The sequence below is a fragment of the Centrocercus urophasianus genome, unplaced genomic scaffold, assembly GCF_019232065.1.
Source record: "Centrocercus urophasianus isolate 14NV4802_14NV808 unplaced genomic scaffold, USGS_Curo_1.0 seq_13, whole genome shotgun sequence".
In the NCBI taxonomy this organism is placed as follows: domain Eukaryota; kingdom Metazoa; phylum Chordata; class Aves; order Galliformes; family Phasianidae; genus Centrocercus; species Centrocercus urophasianus.
Window position 1 is genome coordinate 4,926,335 of NW_024884475.1, and position 17,837 is coordinate 4,944,171.

Consider the following 17,837-nt stretch of genomic DNA (forward strand, 5'->3'; position numbering starts at 1 on the left):
ACAAATGCTGCTGGCAGAGTGGAAAAGACCACTGCAGGTCCATGTGGCTCCACAATTAGGAATGGAGGCATTGATCATTTCCACTCCCAAGAGCAGCAGAATGGGATGTATGAATTTAAAACAAAAGCTCCAATGGAAAGAAAGGTATCTGCAAGGCAATAAGCATTCCCCTGCAGTCTATTAAATTCAGACTTTGCAGCATCATCCTGCTGCATTAAATAAAACTGAAACCTGGGCAGGGCAAAGTGGTTTTGACAAGCCTATGCCTATGTCCAGAATAATCTAAGTGAATAAGCAGCCAGGCAGCAATGCAGACAGGAGATGGTACAGAAATTTCTCAATGTTGTTCTTTTTTTTTCTACATGGTGTTATTTTTAAGTTAAGAATCCTTATTTCTTTCTTACACGAAACCTCAACGCTGCCTCTTTTCAGACTTAGAGCTGGAAGGAAGCTGTCTGAAAGAGAGGAGGTCTGGAATTTTTAGGGCAGATCCCATTGACGTATCTGGTTGGGCAAATTCTTTCTTGTACGATGAGCCCAAGTGGACTTCACAGAGCAGCATAGGACTCTTCCTTTGGCAGATTTAATATAGGATAAGGCTGCAGCATTCAAACCCTCAGATTTGAACCCTTGGATGCTGCTTGCCTTCTATCAGCTTGTCAGAGTTTTGAATGAAGGTGGAAGGGATTTGAGATAAATTATTCTCATTTTGTCCTGCCTCTGAAAACCATACTCATATATCCCTGGTGTTACACTGGATTATTTTGAAATCAGGTATTTCATTTCCTTTTTAAGGCGTAGTCATCTTTTGTTGTGTAACTCATAATGTACAGCTATGAAAACCATTCTGAAAGGAAAGACAAACTGAATACCTGAATTACACGGATGGCAATGATTTCTCTGAATGCAATGGTATAAAATCAGTCCTGTACTGGACTTGGTGCACTCAAGCTTAAATCAGATCCTAATATTTTTGCTTGTGCAAGAAATAGATATAACAAGTGAAAAATATTAATACTTCTCTGTGACAGGAAATTAAATAGATTTGTTTGTTTGTTTTCCAGGCTTATATTTGGCACTCTTTACCCAGCATATTATTCTTACAAAGCCGTGAAATCGAAGGACATCAAAGAATATGTGAGTAACAAGATTTATGGCTGTGTTGCAGGATTGTTTCCTAAAATTGCTCCTCACCAGGTTATAAAGGTGTCACCTGTATTCTCATACAGCAGGACAAGGGGATGTCTGCCCTGAAGGTGGACTGGCTGAGTGCTAGGCACAAGTCTCAGATAAGACAACTTAAGTTCCTGCTTCTGGCTCCCCTGCAGAGCCAGCCTGCCCTTTGACAAATGCATGCTATTCCTCTGGTTCTGTGAGCTATATACAACAGACTTAAAAGGTGTTTGGCACCCAGAGCCTTGCATGCTTTCCTTTGTTTCTGAAGAGCAGCCTAAATCAAAGCCTTTTCAAAAAGCCTTGAAGCTTTGGCTGCTCATTCTAAACAAGGATCAGAAGAGGCAACTTGAAGAGCCTGCGACTGAATCCACAGAGACGTGGGTAGAAACATCATTCCTTATGGAGTGACCTATTTACAGACAGATCTGGCAACTGGCTGTGCTATTTTGTCTTTTACTGACAAATACCTTCATGGACCCAGTTTCTAAACAGAGATGGGCCCATTAGGGAAAGTGAAATGTGGGAGAATTGAAACCACTTGGACGCTGTGGGGTCCTGTAGGATTTATAGTGCCCTGCACAACGTAAGCTCTGTTAAGTTTGCTGAACCCAGCTCAGCCTCCTGATCTTGCCTCTTCAATCCTCTCAGCATCTCAAGGATGACAAGGCTGTTTTCTCCTCTGGGTTGCAGCCTTGATGGCTATCCTATTAAGTCCTTTGAGCAAGCTCAAACTGAGGCTCACAGTGGCTGCTTAGATTTTTTCCCTTTATCATCTCCATTAGATAATGGTTGTGGATATTTTAAGAAAATTGTTATGGAACACATCAGGTGTTGCCTTTCAACCCTTGCACTGCTGTGCTGATTCTCAAGGTTTGTGTACCCCTTGCTTGGAGGTGCTGGTGGATAGTAGCAGCCCATCAGTGTCTACCACTGATAAATTGCACTTCCATCTTTTTTTCTGGATTTTTTTTTTTAGTTGATTCTTCAATTCCTATTAGAAATTCAGTTGTGAAAGAGGGACTCGCATCAGATGTGGGGTCATGACCCAAATGTGGAAACAGCTGCTCTGCACTTAACGTTGTTTTTCAGTGTATCACACCAGTTGTAGAGATATGGTAGTTAGGGGTTTAATTACAAAAAAAAAAAAGCTGTTTACACTGACACAACCCTTCACGTACTGGTCTAAAATTATATCACCGTAGTTTATTTTTGTTCTTCTCAGTAATAGTCATTTTGATAAATGTTGTTTGAGGCTGCTTGAGGTCCATCCCCACCAGATCTTGGTTTATGTTTAGAATTTTTGCTGGCAGTAATGGCTAACTGACAGAACTGTGCTAGCAGCGAGGCTCTGAGCGAGCTGCAGTTAGGTAAAAAGTCTGGCAGAAGCTGCCTTGGGAAGGCAGTCCTCCCATGCCTGTAGCAGTGGCACTTTACACTAAGTATAAGAACAAATCTAAGTGCTGGGGGAGCACAGCTGGGCACCTGGTGCTCAGGGGGATAATTTCAGTACTTGTGGGCAGATGGAGGAGCACTACAGGCTCTGTCCCCGCTTCACTGGGGAGAGGATGGAGCAAGGCATTTCGAGCTGGTGAGTTTCAGCCTTATTGGCACCTCCACCGTTCTTCCCACTGCAGCACCAGGTGTGGATGTCCCTCTTGTGCTGCCTTCTTTGCGGCCTTCCCTCATTCTGTTGCAGCCCTAAATAACACCTCCAACTCATCTATCTATACCTATGCCATGCTTTTTAATTTGGAGGTGCAGATTCCTAAAGCTTTTTGAGCTTTCAGTTTTACAGTTTGTCTTTGGGAAAAAAAAAACAGTATTGAGAGAGAGCAAAAAGTTGCCTTCTCACCTCCAGTGCTTGGAAATTATTCCTCATTGCTTGATAAATGTTACTGGAGGTGCTGGTGGCAAGTGGCAGGTAATGGTATTTCTCTTCAGCCCAAGAAGAGCCAATACCACACACATCAGAATGGCTTAGCTGTGCCTTTTAGATACGTTTATTGATCACTGACAAAACCCCACAGATTTGTGAATTGCTTGAGACACTACAGTTTCCCTGACCAAATCTCAGTTCCCCATGGGACTTCTTCCATGTCTGTCACTGTCACCTCAAAGGAGATACTCCATAAAACACCCACCAGTCCATAATGCATTTACCATAGATAAGCACAGTGACAGCACAGCACGTGCTTTTGCAACCAGTGTGAAGTAAAATGCTCTCACCTAAGCCCTCAGAAGGGAATGTGAGCTAGTTCACTTGCCCTTGCCCCTGCAGTGGGCTCAGGGGGTGTATGTGGGCAGGCACTGTTGCTGATGCATGCTAACTCAGCTCAGTTCCTGAGCCCTGGGTCACTGCACATTGCACATTACCTATCTGTCTCTTCCTGAATAGTTTCCCCTGCCTGTATGTATTATGTAAGTACATTTTGTCTTAATTGCAATTCCGTCCCCACCCTAGTATTAACCTTGTCTACCAAGATGAGCCAAATGAAAATTTTAATACCCTGTGATAAGGCTGTGGCCCTTTCCTGGCCAGTAGAGCTTCCCCCATGGGAATGGCAAATCAAGCTGTCCTCCTTGTCCCTACACCAACTCTAGATCCTTCCTTCCTTGAGGGTTTGTGTGGAAATCTGCTGTGTGCTATGTACTGAGGTGGGGGGGAGTCCTGGCATCTTCAAGTTGTTACTGATTGTTCAATATGTAAGTGGGGAAAGCCTTTTTTCAATGAGAGTCTCTGCACACGTGCCTGTATGAGATTACTTGAGCTCTTGGGGGGAAAATGCCTGTTGCTGAAAGCTACTGCTTTCTTTTACCAGGTCAAATGGATGATGTACTGGATAATATTTGCGCTCTTCACGACAGCAGAGACGTTCACGGATATCTTTCTTTGTTGGTGAGCATCAGTTGAGAACAGACTGTTGAACTGAAATGGAAATAAAATCAAAATGTCTGTAGGGGAAATAACAGGGCCCAAGTGTGCGCTCTCTTGAATACAGGATTAGCACCTTCAGATGCATAGGGATGTTTAGTGTGGAGGAGCCACGCTTCCTTTCTCAGTGCTGTCGTAAGGAAAGGAAGAGAGAAGAACTGCTCAGTGGTATCTCAATAAGAAATCACCACAGGAGTCTCTGTCCCCTGCCTGTAAGAAATAGGGCTCTGTCAGATGCATATCTGTCAGATGCACATCTGATAGCTGATTTCTATGCTTACAGAGGTTGTCACATAAAAATAGTATCTTTAGCTACAGGCACAGTTCTAGGCTTAGATAGTTGTGCTAACTACACTGACTCTGTGGATCAGGCAGAAACAGCCCTGCAGCACAGAACTTAGTTTCTAGGTTGCTGCCTGGGTCATGTTTCTTCAGACATCTTGCCTATTTCTTCCTGGGTGGAATGGAGTTACAGTTTGATGGAGGACAGTGACAGTCTGAACTGTGGAAGGCTCACTGGTGCCAGTGGAAGGATTCCTGGCAGGCTGTCAGGGCTTGAGTACATGAATGCCTAATCATCAGATTCAATTATTTAAATTGGGATGCTCAAGTTTGAAAATACTTGATTTCTTGCCCGTTTTATTACGGCTTCTTCTTAAGTAGTGAATACCAGTGAGTTCGATAGACTTGAGACTGAAGATTTAACTATAGAGCACGGCCCTGACCTCTTAAGATTGCATGCCTCTAGTGGGTCCTCCAGACAAAGGGAGTCGGGTTATTTGTCAGCATGTCAGATCTGTTGAAGAGGAGATAAAAGACTTTATTGTCTCTTTATCTAATTTGCATGCAAATCTACTTTCACTGTCCTCATCTGGAGGGATTTCCATGTTGTTTTCTTTTGGAGGATGTGCTATTTGGATCTCCCTGTAGGAATAGCGCAGGGCTCGTCATTTCCACAGAGCCTATGAAATCAAGTATGCTGCAGAGAGCCTCAGTGAGGTGGAAGATCAATTTGCCAGATCCGTGCTCACAGTATCTCAGGGCACAGACCATCTCAGGGACCCTAAATGCTGTACAGCCCAACTGGCTTGGTGATGGCCAAGGGGGGAATCAGAAGGCATAAAAGTGCAAGAACTTGTAAGCTGGGACAAGGGCTATTTAAGAAGAAAGAAGAAGGAAAAAAAGATTAAAAGAATAAAAATGCCGAAGTGATTCACAGTGGTTGCTCACCACCAGCTCAATGAGTCTCCAAGTAACCTCCTGCAGTTTAATTGCTGAGCATTATGACATATAATATGAAACATTTCTTTGGTCATGTGGGTCAGCAGAGAAAAGATGCAGAAAAGTACTTGATTCAGTGTAAGAACTGCTCGGGAACAGCTAAAATGTTGGTATGTTAATAGCAGTATTTTCATCATATATCCAAAATGGCACCCTGCCAGCTACTTTGAAGGGAAATTAACTCTATTCCAGCTGAAACCAGGGCAGAAAGGCAAAGAAAAGCAAAGAGATGAAAGATGCATAAGTATATTGATGATATACTGACTTGTTGGTTTGCTGTTTACTCATAAGGACAGTAAATGCAATTAAGGCAGCATTTGTGCTCATTGTGTGCACACAGCTCCTCTTATCACACAACAGACCATCATTTTCCAGACCATTAAATAACAGCTCTGATACTTGAGTAAAGATTTACACATGCCTAGTTGCAATGTGTGTGCAGGTAAGTTAATGTCTTTGGTCTTTGGATTCTTTGGTAAACAGAAGCCTTAAAGCCAGCCAGTATGCTGAGCGTCTGATTAAGAGCAGTCACCAAAGTGGGAGTAGCCATTAATAGCTCTTTTTTTTCTAGGTTTCCATTCTACTATGAACTCAAAATAGCTTTTGTAGCTTGGCTGCTGTCTCCATACACTAAAGGCTCCAGCCTCTTGTACAGGAAATTTGTTCACCCAACTCTATCTTCAAAAGAAAAGGTAATCACAGGTGCCTGGGTGGAACAGATTTACTCTGTGTTTGCTATGGTCTTAGTACCACTCATTTTCATTGAAGGACTGAGATTTCCTTATTTTCTTCCTTTGTCAGTTGATCCTCTCTTTTTGGTTGATGTGTTTTTGTTTTTTAGTGGTGGTTGTTTTTCTAAATACTGGCACCTGTTCAGCTCACTCATGTATATTAGCTCATGTTTGTGCACTTGAGAAGTTGGGAGGGAGGGGATAATAATACCTCCAGAGCTGTTCTGCACGTACTAGCTGAGTATAGCTGGAGTGCTGTGTTATGGCTGGATGTAATGATTAGAGAATCATGGTCTGACAGCCAGGGCTCCTTAACTTCGTACCCAGCTCTGTGCAGCAATGAGACAAATAGTCCAACCTGTCTGAAAGGGGCGTAGCAAGCACTTGCCTGACTGGGAGAGGTGCAGAATGTTGAAGACATGTAGCGTGTTGAGGTCTCGGCTAAGAAATGTCCTGCTGAAGTTTATGATGTTAATTTCAGAGGAGACATTATAGCTTGAATTGCTTGCCTGCCTGGGAGACTACCATGGCTGTGAATGGGACATTGTCAGGCAGATCCATCTGGCTTGTATGAATACGTGGGCTAAGAATAGCTATCAGTCACATATCAACATACAAGCTACTAAGAAGTGAATAACTGTTTCCCACGTTGCCAGCCATGGCAGTGAAAGATCTCTATTTAAGCCAGAGGCAGTGCATGAACAATTGTGTCTCAGTCCTGTCCAAGGGAAACAGTGAGGATCAGTTCCCTTTTTGTTTCCTGGGAAATTTTGTTTATGCTTCTCACAAGTAGTGCTAATGCATTTTGGGTTACCACCTCTCATCTGGAATGAGAACAGGAATCACTAAGAACCCAACAGCTTCCTACAGTCTCCAGCTCCTACTAACCCAGTATATCCAGTAGCTAATTGCTGGAAGTTGTTGTCATCCGTTATCGTCTAAGTCCCTGTGTCCTGGGGGAAGAGAGCACAAGGACAGGAACTTTCCCTGCATATTGTGCAGTGTTAAAATCCAGACCCTTTAGGCCTATAAGTTCCATGGGCATTTTGGAGATGGACACTGCAGTGATATGCACAGATACCTCAGATACTTTTGAGAGGACCAGTACTGGACCCAGGGCAGTAGAACTGCAGCTGACCAGCATCATGCTGCCATTTCTTTTTCACTACGCAGCAGTCCAGTTTGTCTTTAGACTTTAGACATAGACTGCCAATGGCTTCTGACACATTCTTTCCAGGTAGATGTGTCTGCCTTGCTTCCAGCGCCTATCATGGTGGTTGCTCTGTGCAAGTATGTTCCAAATTTGGATCTCAGTCTTCCATTCATGGAATAAAGAGATCCCAAAAGCTGACTCCCTACTGACTAGCTGACTATTGACTACTAGCTGACTACTGCTCCCCTGCAAATCTTCCCCATTTGCAAATGAACTTCTCCACTGAAGTACAGGGGAAAGGGAGCACGTCTACTTCCACAAAGTTTGCCAAGTTTGAGGCTGGGAACGCTGAACTTATCACTCTTTTGGGGTTTTTTTTGTTTGTTTTATTGTCTGCTGTGACAGGAGATCGATGACTGCCTCGTCCAGGCGAAAGACCGGAGCTACGATGCCCTCGTGCACTTTGGGAAGCGGGGCCTGAACGTCGCGGCCACAGCAGCTGTCATGGCAGCTTCCAAGGTAAAGGTGGGGGTCAGGATGGTGATATTAGCATCTCATCCACATCCATTGCCACCTACAGCCACGGTGTGGAGGGGGAGACATACCAGGGGTAGGGATTCTCTCACTGGTTTTCATCATACCTCCCAGTCTGCTTCCTATTCACCAGCCACAGATGTGCCTCTTGGGATGAAGACAGTAAATGTGGTGCTTAGAGAACCTGTATGAGGTTGTAAATGCAGCATGAAAACTAGGGTCTGCTTCAGGCAGGCCTCTTTTTTTTTTATTATTTTCCATGCCATTCAGTACCCTGGTGACAACATTAGCAGTGCTGTTCATCACAGCCTGCACTCTTTGTTCTCTCTATCAAAGTGAGGGCATGAATGATGCTAACATGAACACAGCACCCTAGCTAGGAAGTAGTTTTTTGTCAGTACCTTGCTGGTGAAATGGAAGGCCCAGCTTATTATCTCTTGTGCTGCATTCTTGAAAAGTCTAGTGACCTCTAGTCCAGATGCTAACAGAAAGTACCTGTGACTAGAAGTTCAGGAAGGCTGAAAATTTGTCTGACAGATTTATGCATAACATACCTGGTGTGTAATTCTCTGGGGAAGTGCTTATGTGAGAGTGAATGGGAAGTGACATTAGTTGCTTTTGGGGAATGAGTAGATGCTGGAGGAGTGGTCTTATCTGAGGAGGTGTGTCCTGTACTCCGTTCCTGGCTTAGAGCCAGGACCAGAAAATAGCTGTTATCTCTTTCTTTGCATGAAAGGTGCGAGAACTTGATAACTGGGTATTGTGGTTCTGCTCTATGGCAATGGATTACCACGGCTTAGGATAGATGTGCATAGCAACAATACTCTTGTGGAACAAGACTTGTCTAAAAAATGCAGCTTTCATGCAGCCAAATACAGTGTTTCTCACAGAAGGGTAACGGAAACATATGAGCAAGATGGATGCTGGCATTAGGAAAAACGCATGAATGGGAGTTGAAGGAAATTATTTTCCTCTGCCAAATGCTTTTCATATGACCCTGGGCACATCATTTAGTATATCCTGGCCTTATCTCCTGTAAAAATGAATAATTCATCCTTGGGAGGCCAAATATGGTATAGGCCATTAAGCAAGTGGAATTGAAGAAGATGTTATGTAAGTGTGAGCCCCTGAGATGTGTCATATACACACAGAGTGACAAGGATACACAAAAACTGTTCCAAAAAAAGGCCAAAAATTACCTCCTGTTCCACTGCCAAGCATTGGGCAGACTATGGCTGTCAGCCCAGCTCTGTTCTACTGGTACACTGCTCTGCTGCTCTTAAGATTCTCACTGCCTTGAAATACAGCTCTAGTGGCAGCAGGAAACCAGGCAGAATGGAGAAGACGAGGAAAGTACTGCTTTGTTTCAGATAATGAAGCTTCATTTTCATTGCTGGAAGAAACCAACATGTGCTGTGACTTCTGTGGTACTGCTGTATGGAACATCTGCCAGTCAGACTTGAGAGTAAACAGTTAAAATATTGCTTCCTGTGCTGGACCAAGAGAGTCTTTCCTGCATGTTTCTCTGGGGATAGGGAAGTGTTCTGTTAATAGGATGGAGAGGTAGTCATCGGATTGATTGATTTATACAATAATGCAAGGAACATTCATTCCTTTCATTCAACCTTGAGATTTAAGTTACGGCATACTTGAGGAAAAATGTGATTCCTGACTTCTTCACCACTTCAGCATGTAGCCCTGGCAAGTTGCTTGCTTCTGTGCTCCTCAGGGTGCAGTTTCAGCAGACAGAGTAAGGTGATCTAACAGCCCTCCTTTTCCAAAATGGGGGTGCTGCTCCCACTCCTGTTGGGTTTCTCTGCACCAGCTGTTTGGGTCTTTGCATTAGCTCTAATCCATTTCAGTGCAAATTCATAAGGAGAAAGAAAGGCAGCACCATTTTTCTTATCAAGTGGAGGAGTCCACAAGCGTGTCCCATGAGTGCTGGAGCCAACGCAAGGGGAGGGACAGAAGTGCATCATGAGGAGTATGGGTGGAGGAGATAAAAACAAGACCTTCCCTTCCTGGTTGCGAGTAGGAGATGGTTCAGCTGTGCTGCTCATGGAACCGCACCCTTAATACCTTTACTCTTTCATGGTACAGTAGTTGGGAGTGGTTGAGGCAGTTTCTGTCCCTGCCCTTCTCAGCCTGAAATTTTGGGCAGGGGAAAGTTGAATGGTTGTGACTGTGATTTTCAGCCTGATGTGTTCCACTGTAGGAGGGCTGAGCTGCGGTGCCTCCAGTATTCAGGATGTGAGGTGCAGTGGCTCAGGTGTGGTCGTGTTCCTATTTAGCTATCCCTGCTGCAGGGGGAATGGTTTCCAAGAGCTGAACGATGGTGACAGCTTCTGTTGTCCTGGTTTTCAGCCGCTGTTAAATGTATGTCAGCACCCTCACTGGCACACTTGAGAAGGAGGTATAACAGAGGCAGATTATCCTGTGTGAGTGAAGTTTAAGTGATTATTTATCTAGAAAACACTTTGAGCTGACAGATGCCAAACCAAACTGCAGTGCTGTCCTCAGAGGAAAGTTTCCAGGGAAGAGAAAAGAGAATAGTAGTTCTGAGCCTTATCCTGACTTTCCCTATGCCAGAGTTTAAGGGTATCCAGCTTGCCTGAGATAAGAGTTGAGTGTAGATTGGAAAGTGAGCTCTGAAGAGGCTTATTGGGTTTCAGCCTTTACCAGGTCTGTTAAAACTGTGACCTACAGAGGTGGCCGTCTATTCAGAGCTATTGAGCACCTGCAGGTGCCATGGAAAACCGGGCTTTTACCAGCAAATGGGAGGATTGCTCTTCTTTTCTTCTTCACTTGGTTTAAAGGATGAGGAAAACAAGATTTCCTATTAAGAAATAGACCCTCAGACATTGCAGTGGGAACCTTCTGCTGGCAAATACACAGCGAGATGCTAGGTTAAAAGTGTGCTCCATCTAGACTTGTTTTTCAGTAAATTAGCTTCAGTCTAAAGCCTCCTGTACTTGGAGATCTGTCTCCCACTGTGCACAGCCCTGTCCATTCCTGTCTTTGTCCCATGGTGTGGGACATCTTGTGCTCCCAGTGGTCCGGATCCATCACGATCTCTTCTCTTTTGTGATCTCTGTGTGAAGCCCATCGTTCTTTTTTTTGTTTTTTTTTTAATCAAACAACACAGCACAGTATTGCTGCCTCTCTGATTATGCTTTGTGTCTGACAGGCTGCTACTTAGATGTTTCTCATAGGCTAAGAAGCTGCAAGCTGAGCACAGCCACACACCTTGCTTATCTCTGTTCCCTGACCTCTTTCCCCTTTCTATCTTTCTTAGCCAAGTACAAGCTTCCCTCTCTCCCTCCTCCTGCTCCCCTCCACGGCTCTGTTTTGTTTTGAAGCCACAGTTGTGCTAATGTTGGCACAAACCTGTGCCAGTTCATTTTACAGGCCGAGGAGCTGTCAGTGTCCCAAGTACCCTGAGCCTGCCCAGCTGGCTCACTTGGGTGTTTTCTCTCTCTGAGTAGAGTCTATTTTTGATGCTCTCTAAGCAGACAGGGCATTACATAGCTGGGTTTATTACCCCTTCTAGGTGCTCAGCACGGATCTTTTCCCTACCCCGAACAGCCTGTGTCCCCTCTAAAGAGCATAATCTTATTTGGGGCTCTGTAATCCTGTCCTCATTGGTTGGTCATCTGTCACACACTGTGACTTCAAGTGGGTCAGTGCTAAGTGGTGGGATTAGATGACCAAGCATTAAATCTTGCTGCTCTTTGCATGTTTTTTGTTCCAGTTAGTTCAGCCATTCCCACTCCCAAGGAGCCGTGGGCACTGATCACCTCTTTCCCGGCTCAGTTTGCAGCAGCAGAAGAGAAGCACAAAAGGAGCCTGATTTGTGTCTAAGTGGCTCGCCTTCCCTCTGCTGTCACTGCAGAAAAAGAGCAGCAGCAGGGCTGTTATGGGACACAGACAGTGGGGCAGGTGCAAGGCTTTGGCTGGGCAGCAGAGCCATCAGATGGAGGCCTGGGCACAAACAGGCCTTTCATTGGCGGTGCTGTGGTTTTTGATGAGAGCAGCTGAGACACGTGTGTGACTGCAGTGAGGAGTGGTACTGATGGCTTGGAGGCAGCACCAGCCTCTTCTGGCACACCCATAGGAGCAGTTGCTCATCTTCCACCTGTCACCCCAAGCTTTCCACCACCTGCTGTCTTCCTCTGTCCCCAGTTGCTAACTCTCCACTCCTTCCTTCCCTTCTCTGGAGCCTGCTGTGCTCTGCCTTTGCTTCCTCTGTTTCCATAGCCCTTCCATCACCAGTTCTACACTCTTCCAGCTTTTAACTTCTTCCATTCTCCTTTAATCTTCCTCATTTCCCAGATCATATTCTCTTATTCCTCATCCTGAACAAACCAATTCAGCCAAACAGGTCAGTGTAATTTTACCACAAGACAAATCCTGCCCCCAACTACTTAACCACCTCAAATTGCAGTCTCAACTCTGTTCTTCAGAGCAGAGCTGCAGAAAACATCCTGCAGCCATCAGGCCATCACAAGTCCAAGATTTCTAATAACATAACTCCCTTGGTCTTCTGTTTGCACGCAGCTGATGCTGTTCCTGTTGTGTGCCCCTTGGTGCAGCCTGCCTTCAGGAAAGGGAGTAGGGGGCACAGCACACTGCTGGCAGTGGGCACAGAGCCTTGGCAGGAGATGATGAACGAGGTGGAAGGTGCAGGCATGCATGACTGGTGTCGATGAAAAGACATTTATGCCTAATAAGTATGAGAAACAGTCCAGGAGCCTTTCATGCGTAGTGAAATATGGCTTGCAGTGCTGCCAGAGCTAGCAGTCGTTCTGGATATCTGTTAAAAAGGCCAGACATGCAGATGAAGGGGGAAGCATTCAGTACTCACATCCACCTCTTTAACTGCTGCATCAGCAGTTCCCAAATTGCTTCAGCTCAAGACCACCTGACAGGTCTGGCAACATCACTTCCATTCCCTCTGGGCTCATCACCCCATAGGGGCTGCAGCACTACTGTGTTAGGTTTCCTGAACCCAGGAAATTTGTTGGAAAGTCTTCCATTTTTTGCTGGATTTTAAGCCAGGAGAAGAAACACTGAAGATCACTTAGATTTTATCCTCACTGGTCAAACAGCATTTTTTCCTTCATTTCAAGTACTTGGCTGATGTAGCCAGCGCAGCTGCCCAGAAATCAGAAATATTTAGCTCTCTGATTTCCCATGATGATTGATAGCTATTAATATTTAGAGTCCAGACTTCTGTGGAAGAAATGGTGCCTTCTGTGGCATGACAGTGGAGACCTGCAGTTTTACTTGAACTGGGAAAGAGTGAGGTGGGGAGCCTCCTTCCCTAATAAAAGGAAGGATAAAGCATCTTTGTAATGACAACGTTGCAGAGAAAGTGTTTCTTTGCTTATCAAATGCATCATAGGACAGTCTGTCCAGTCTGTTTAGTACCATGTCTGTAACGGCCATACATAACGTGTGCTCTGTTCTTTTATATGGCCAGGAGCTGCAGAAATCAGGAGGGCACCTGTTACTGTTATCTCAGAAGGGCTGAGCACATTCCTTATGAACGCAGCCTTCTTCAGAAGATCTTCACTTGGGATCCAAAGCCAGCGATCTCTTGGTTGAGCTATATTATCCCAACAAAGGCTTTCTTGGAACATGTGTTGCCACTAATCACTATTTCATGAATGGTATCTGTTGTGGTGTAATACATTTTTTCAGACTCAAAAAACTGATTTTCCCCCAAATCAACAAAACACAGTCCCTGCTGCAGAGGTACAATCCACCCAGCTGGTTCCGGTTTTTTCATCTCGTTGGCTCTTGCATTAATGTCTCAAGGAGCAGATAATAGCCAGTGAATGCACAGGACAGCAGAACCAAACAATGAAAGTACCCTGAGAGGCTGGGCTGGGAGACACAATTTCATACTGTTCCCAAGAGAGGAAATGGACTGCACAAACAAAAAGGGTGGATGAAATTAAGTTTCCACCATCAACATTAATGTCAGCTGATTTCCCTTTGAGTCTTCTGTACTGTTTGACCTCTCCAAACTCTGTAGCTCTTCCCATGGCACGCAAGCCATAAAGATATTGTTTATAGGATAGCTGCATTCATGTGGGTTGACAATGGCAGAAGCAACTGCTCCCTTCATTCCGGCCTCTGCTTAGCCCACAGAGCCAATGGTTTTGCTCTTATCAGGGCCTTCTGCAGGCAGGCCCTGTGAACTTCTTCGTGCAAACATGCTTGTTGGTGTAATTCCCCAGTGTTACCCCACTTCTCAGAAGAGCTGGTAATCACTTGGACTAAAATGACTCCTGAGCATCCCTGACCTAATCCTGTGCTAAACTAGTCACAGGTTAGTCATGTAGTGCAGTCTGTTCTTAATGACTGTCAGTCTGTATTACAGAGGTGGTCAGACACTGGGGGTCTCTCCCATGGGATGAACCTGTGAAGTGCAAAGAGTGACAGCCTGTTGTGTTGATGATTTGCTTAACTCTTTAAACACACTTGCTAGGTAACACCCTGTCAGCTGGGGTTATGGAGTGTTCTCTCCATCTCTCTGGGAGAGCTGAGGAAGGGAGAATCTACATTCAAAGTTGTAGTTCACAGGTGGGTGCCCCTGCTTTTTATGTGTGTGTGAGTCCCTGTACAACAGTGTCATGCTTATGTCTCACCTTGATTACTTATGCTTCAAATCGACCTTATTCTCAAAGCTTTTATGTTTGTTGCCACATTGGCTCTTTTTTTCCCTTGCTAGGTCTCTCAACTACTTCATTTACACTTGTATTTGGACCAGAAAAAAGGGCAGGTAATCTGCTGAATGCTTCTGCTTACATCTAACTAACATCTGCCTCCTTGCAAAAGACTAGTTTGAGCTGTTTTCAGCTGAGATTGGTCTCAGGACAGATGCTGTTTGCTCTGCTTCCAGTAGGTAGATCCTATGTGCTGAGCTTTAAAAGCCTCTCCTTGATCTCACCAGCAAAATGCCTTCCAAGTCCTCTGCTGGCAGTAAGAGACTCCAGCAGTCAGGCAGGGAGCTCTGAATGCAGAAAAACCATCTAACCCAGGTTGTTGCTGCTGTGTTGGCCAAGCTGCCATGTCTGCTTTTGGTTTTTTTCACTAATGGACAGAGGGAGCCTCGTTCCCATTGCTGTGATCTCATTAGAATGGTTGGGCTTGCAGTGGGGCTAGAGAGACCAGGACTTGGCCCAAAGGTGAAGATGGATTTCTGCAAGCATTTTCTGACAGGGGTGGCTGGGGAAGTCCTGCTGACACTGTAGCAATAACTGATGCCCTAGGAGTATGCACTGCCCCTGGTAGCAAGTGTCTGCAGGATGGAAGCTGTAATATGCATGCAGACGTGTCTGCTACTGTGTAACAGGAGTTACAGCAAAGAGAGAGGAGAAAATTAACAGGTTTAGAATTGTGCTGGAAGTGCAGTGATGTGACTTAGTGTTCCCTTGCCTGTCCATTAACTAATGATCCTAAAACGCGAAAGGCCAGAAGGTGCCATCCTGCATTAACAGAAAGCTTCTCTTACATGACTTGGCAGTTTTTGATTCCTGATTTGTGTCCAGTCACTGTGCTGTTACAGTTTCAGCTGCAAAATGGAGTTTCTAGTTATAAAAGATGCTCTGAAGCCTAAATAATGTCTGCAGAATTCTTTCAGATGGTCTAACTGAAGATATGATGAAATCCAGACGCTGTTAATTGTTTATATTTCGATTATACTTAATGAGACTTTGTTACATATATTGCAGATTTTAAGATTATGTTCGTAACTTTATTTTCCTAGAGACTGTATACAACCACCTACAAATGTAGAAGAATTTTTATGAATGATTCCATAGTATGTAGACTCAGTTTTTTCCAACTCTTAAGTCCACCTCCCTTTTAAAACTTGTATTTTTAGATGTGAATGCAGAGATGAACTCTGGAGAGGCAAAGTAATTCTGTTGCATTGCCTTTTAGAGTATCTGTCATGATATTGACTGCAGATTTTGGAAAGGACCAAAATTTCTGATCCTTCCAGGCTATGTTGGTTGGGTGAGTGTTTGTGGCTTGGGCTGTTAACACTGGGTTAATGTTCTTTACTAGGAGGTGATGTTACCATGTGCTTTTTGGTGTTTGTCTTCTGTCCTGTCAGTGCCACTGAGCCCTGTTCCAGTCTGGCCCTTCTCTGCTCCTTCCCTGAGAAAACAAATAATGAGAAGCATACATTAGGTCCTTGTTCTAAAGCTTTTAGATCATTCTGTGCCATTATATCACAGGTTGCAGTGCAAAAAATAACTTAATTTTCAATGCAAAAGAGTGTATTAGTGTCATCTTCCCTGCCAGGTTGGTCTGAGACATGAATCTCATCTCTAATCTGACTCACATCCACATACAGAAATCACTCTGTGGAATGAAATGCTATTTGGGTTAGCTGGCTGAGCAAAGCAGCTGGGAGGAGGCTAAAAGCTTGAGTTCTGCTGACATTTGAGCTGGTGGTGCAAGAGAAATACAGCACTCGTGGTACAGCAGCTTATCAATTGCTAAGCCCTCAGCTTCGCTTGTCCAGTCATTCTGCAACAGCAAAATATTAGCTAGTGATCTGATTGCTCATAACAAGTTCTTGCTAGGGAGCTGTCTGTTGTAGTCAGACTCTGGGGTAGAATGTCTGGTGTCCCCTTTAATCAGCACCGACAACTGGGCGGCAGTGCGGGAATTTGAAGAGCCTCAGAATGTTTTGGGTTGGAAGGGACCTCAAGGATCATCAAATTCCAGCCCCCATCACCTGCTCACGTCCAGTTTTTCTGCCACCTACACCCCGAGTCCCTCTGTGCAGTGCTGCTCTCAGTCCATTTATCCCCCCCGCTCTGTGCTGATGTTTGAGATTGCCTTGATCATGGTGCCAACCGAGCATGCACAGAGAGGTGTTAAGACACCAAATGTTCAGTAAACTGAAGAGAAAAACCCTACTGTGGCTTCCTGGCTGCCTCCACCAGGTGACTGCCCTACAAAGAACAGCTCAGTTTTACTGTGCTTAATGGTGTGTGTTTCTACTGATGATGTTTCAGTGCAGCACTGAAGGAGTTATCACCATGTGCTCTTTGGTTCTTGCTGATGTAGAAAAGTGCTGTAGTCTGGGATGAGCAGCCTGTCTGTGGCTGAACTGATATGCTTTGGAAGTCTGAATCCTGAGAGGGTTTTTCAGCCTGAAGCTTTTTATAAAGAAAAGTTGGTATATTACTGATCCAGCATTTCCTTGAATGTAGAGACTGAAAGTTGCCACGGCAACTTTGGTTATAAGCACCTTGTGCTGTGTCTAACTACAGTGCCTAAAAGTAAGTTGCTAAGGAAATTATATAGGGTAGAAGCACTGATTTCTCATTACTCTGCTTGTGAAATTTCTGAAGTGATGCTGGTAAATCAGTACTTTCAGGTAACTCAGTACATCAGCATGTCAATGCCATTTCACTAAGGGACAGGCACGGAATGTCTTTGTCTCTTGACTGAGAGCTAGTCTGAAAAGCAACACAAATGGAAGGAGTTTATTTCTTCCTTAAGCTGCATGAGAAAAGCACAGGAATAATTATTTGCTTTTAAGAATAACTTTTTATTACATCCAAATTTCAAATGTGCTGTCCTCTGAAAATTCTTAGTGTGACTGAGAACTGCTGGATGAGTGTCATCATAGAGGATTAACTTCAAAAGGAAATTATTTTGATGTGGACCATTTAATTGCAGTTCTGAAACAAGAACCTCGTATCACTGAAGAAAAGTACCTACCAGAAAGTTCCTACGTCCTCCTCCTCCAGATGTGCCCAAGGCTGCTCCAAGTTCAAATGACTGCGTTGAAGAATCAGAGATGCTCTCCATCACAGTTTCAAATGATCACATTCTGTGCACAGAACCACTCTAAACGGAAGAGCAAAGACAGTAAAATGATGCTTTTAACACTCATTTACATCCTCTCTAGGTTACTGGAGCAGGCAATTTTTTTCTTTCCCTGTTGTCCTAATGGTCAAACTTTCATTCATTTTCATTTCATTCAGTGAGCCGGGGA

At 44.5% G+C, this 17,837-nt stretch overlaps 1 protein-coding gene across 3 annotated transcripts in view; it reads left to right on the forward strand.

Annotated features, from left to right (window-relative positions):
• The window catches only part of REEP1 (receptor accessory protein 1), a 59,872-nt gene that overhangs the window by 22,936 nt on the left and 19,099 nt on the right, over positions 1 to 17,837 (forward strand). For all 3 annotated transcript variants that reach the window (XR_006167803.1, XR_006167804.1, XM_042812724.1), the window contains exons 2-5: positions 1,065 to 1,137; positions 3,996 to 4,072; positions 5,961 to 6,081; positions 7,679 to 7,792. Coding sequence is in view for 1 of the 3 variants with exons in the window: in XM_042812724.1 (XP_042668658.1) it covers positions 1,065 to 1,137; positions 3,996 to 4,072; positions 5,961 to 6,081; positions 7,679 to 7,792 (385 nt within the window). In the remaining 2 variants the exon portion in view is untranslated. The remainder of the gene's footprint in view (positions 1 to 1,064; positions 1,138 to 3,995; positions 4,073 to 5,960; positions 6,082 to 7,678; positions 7,793 to 17,837) is intronic.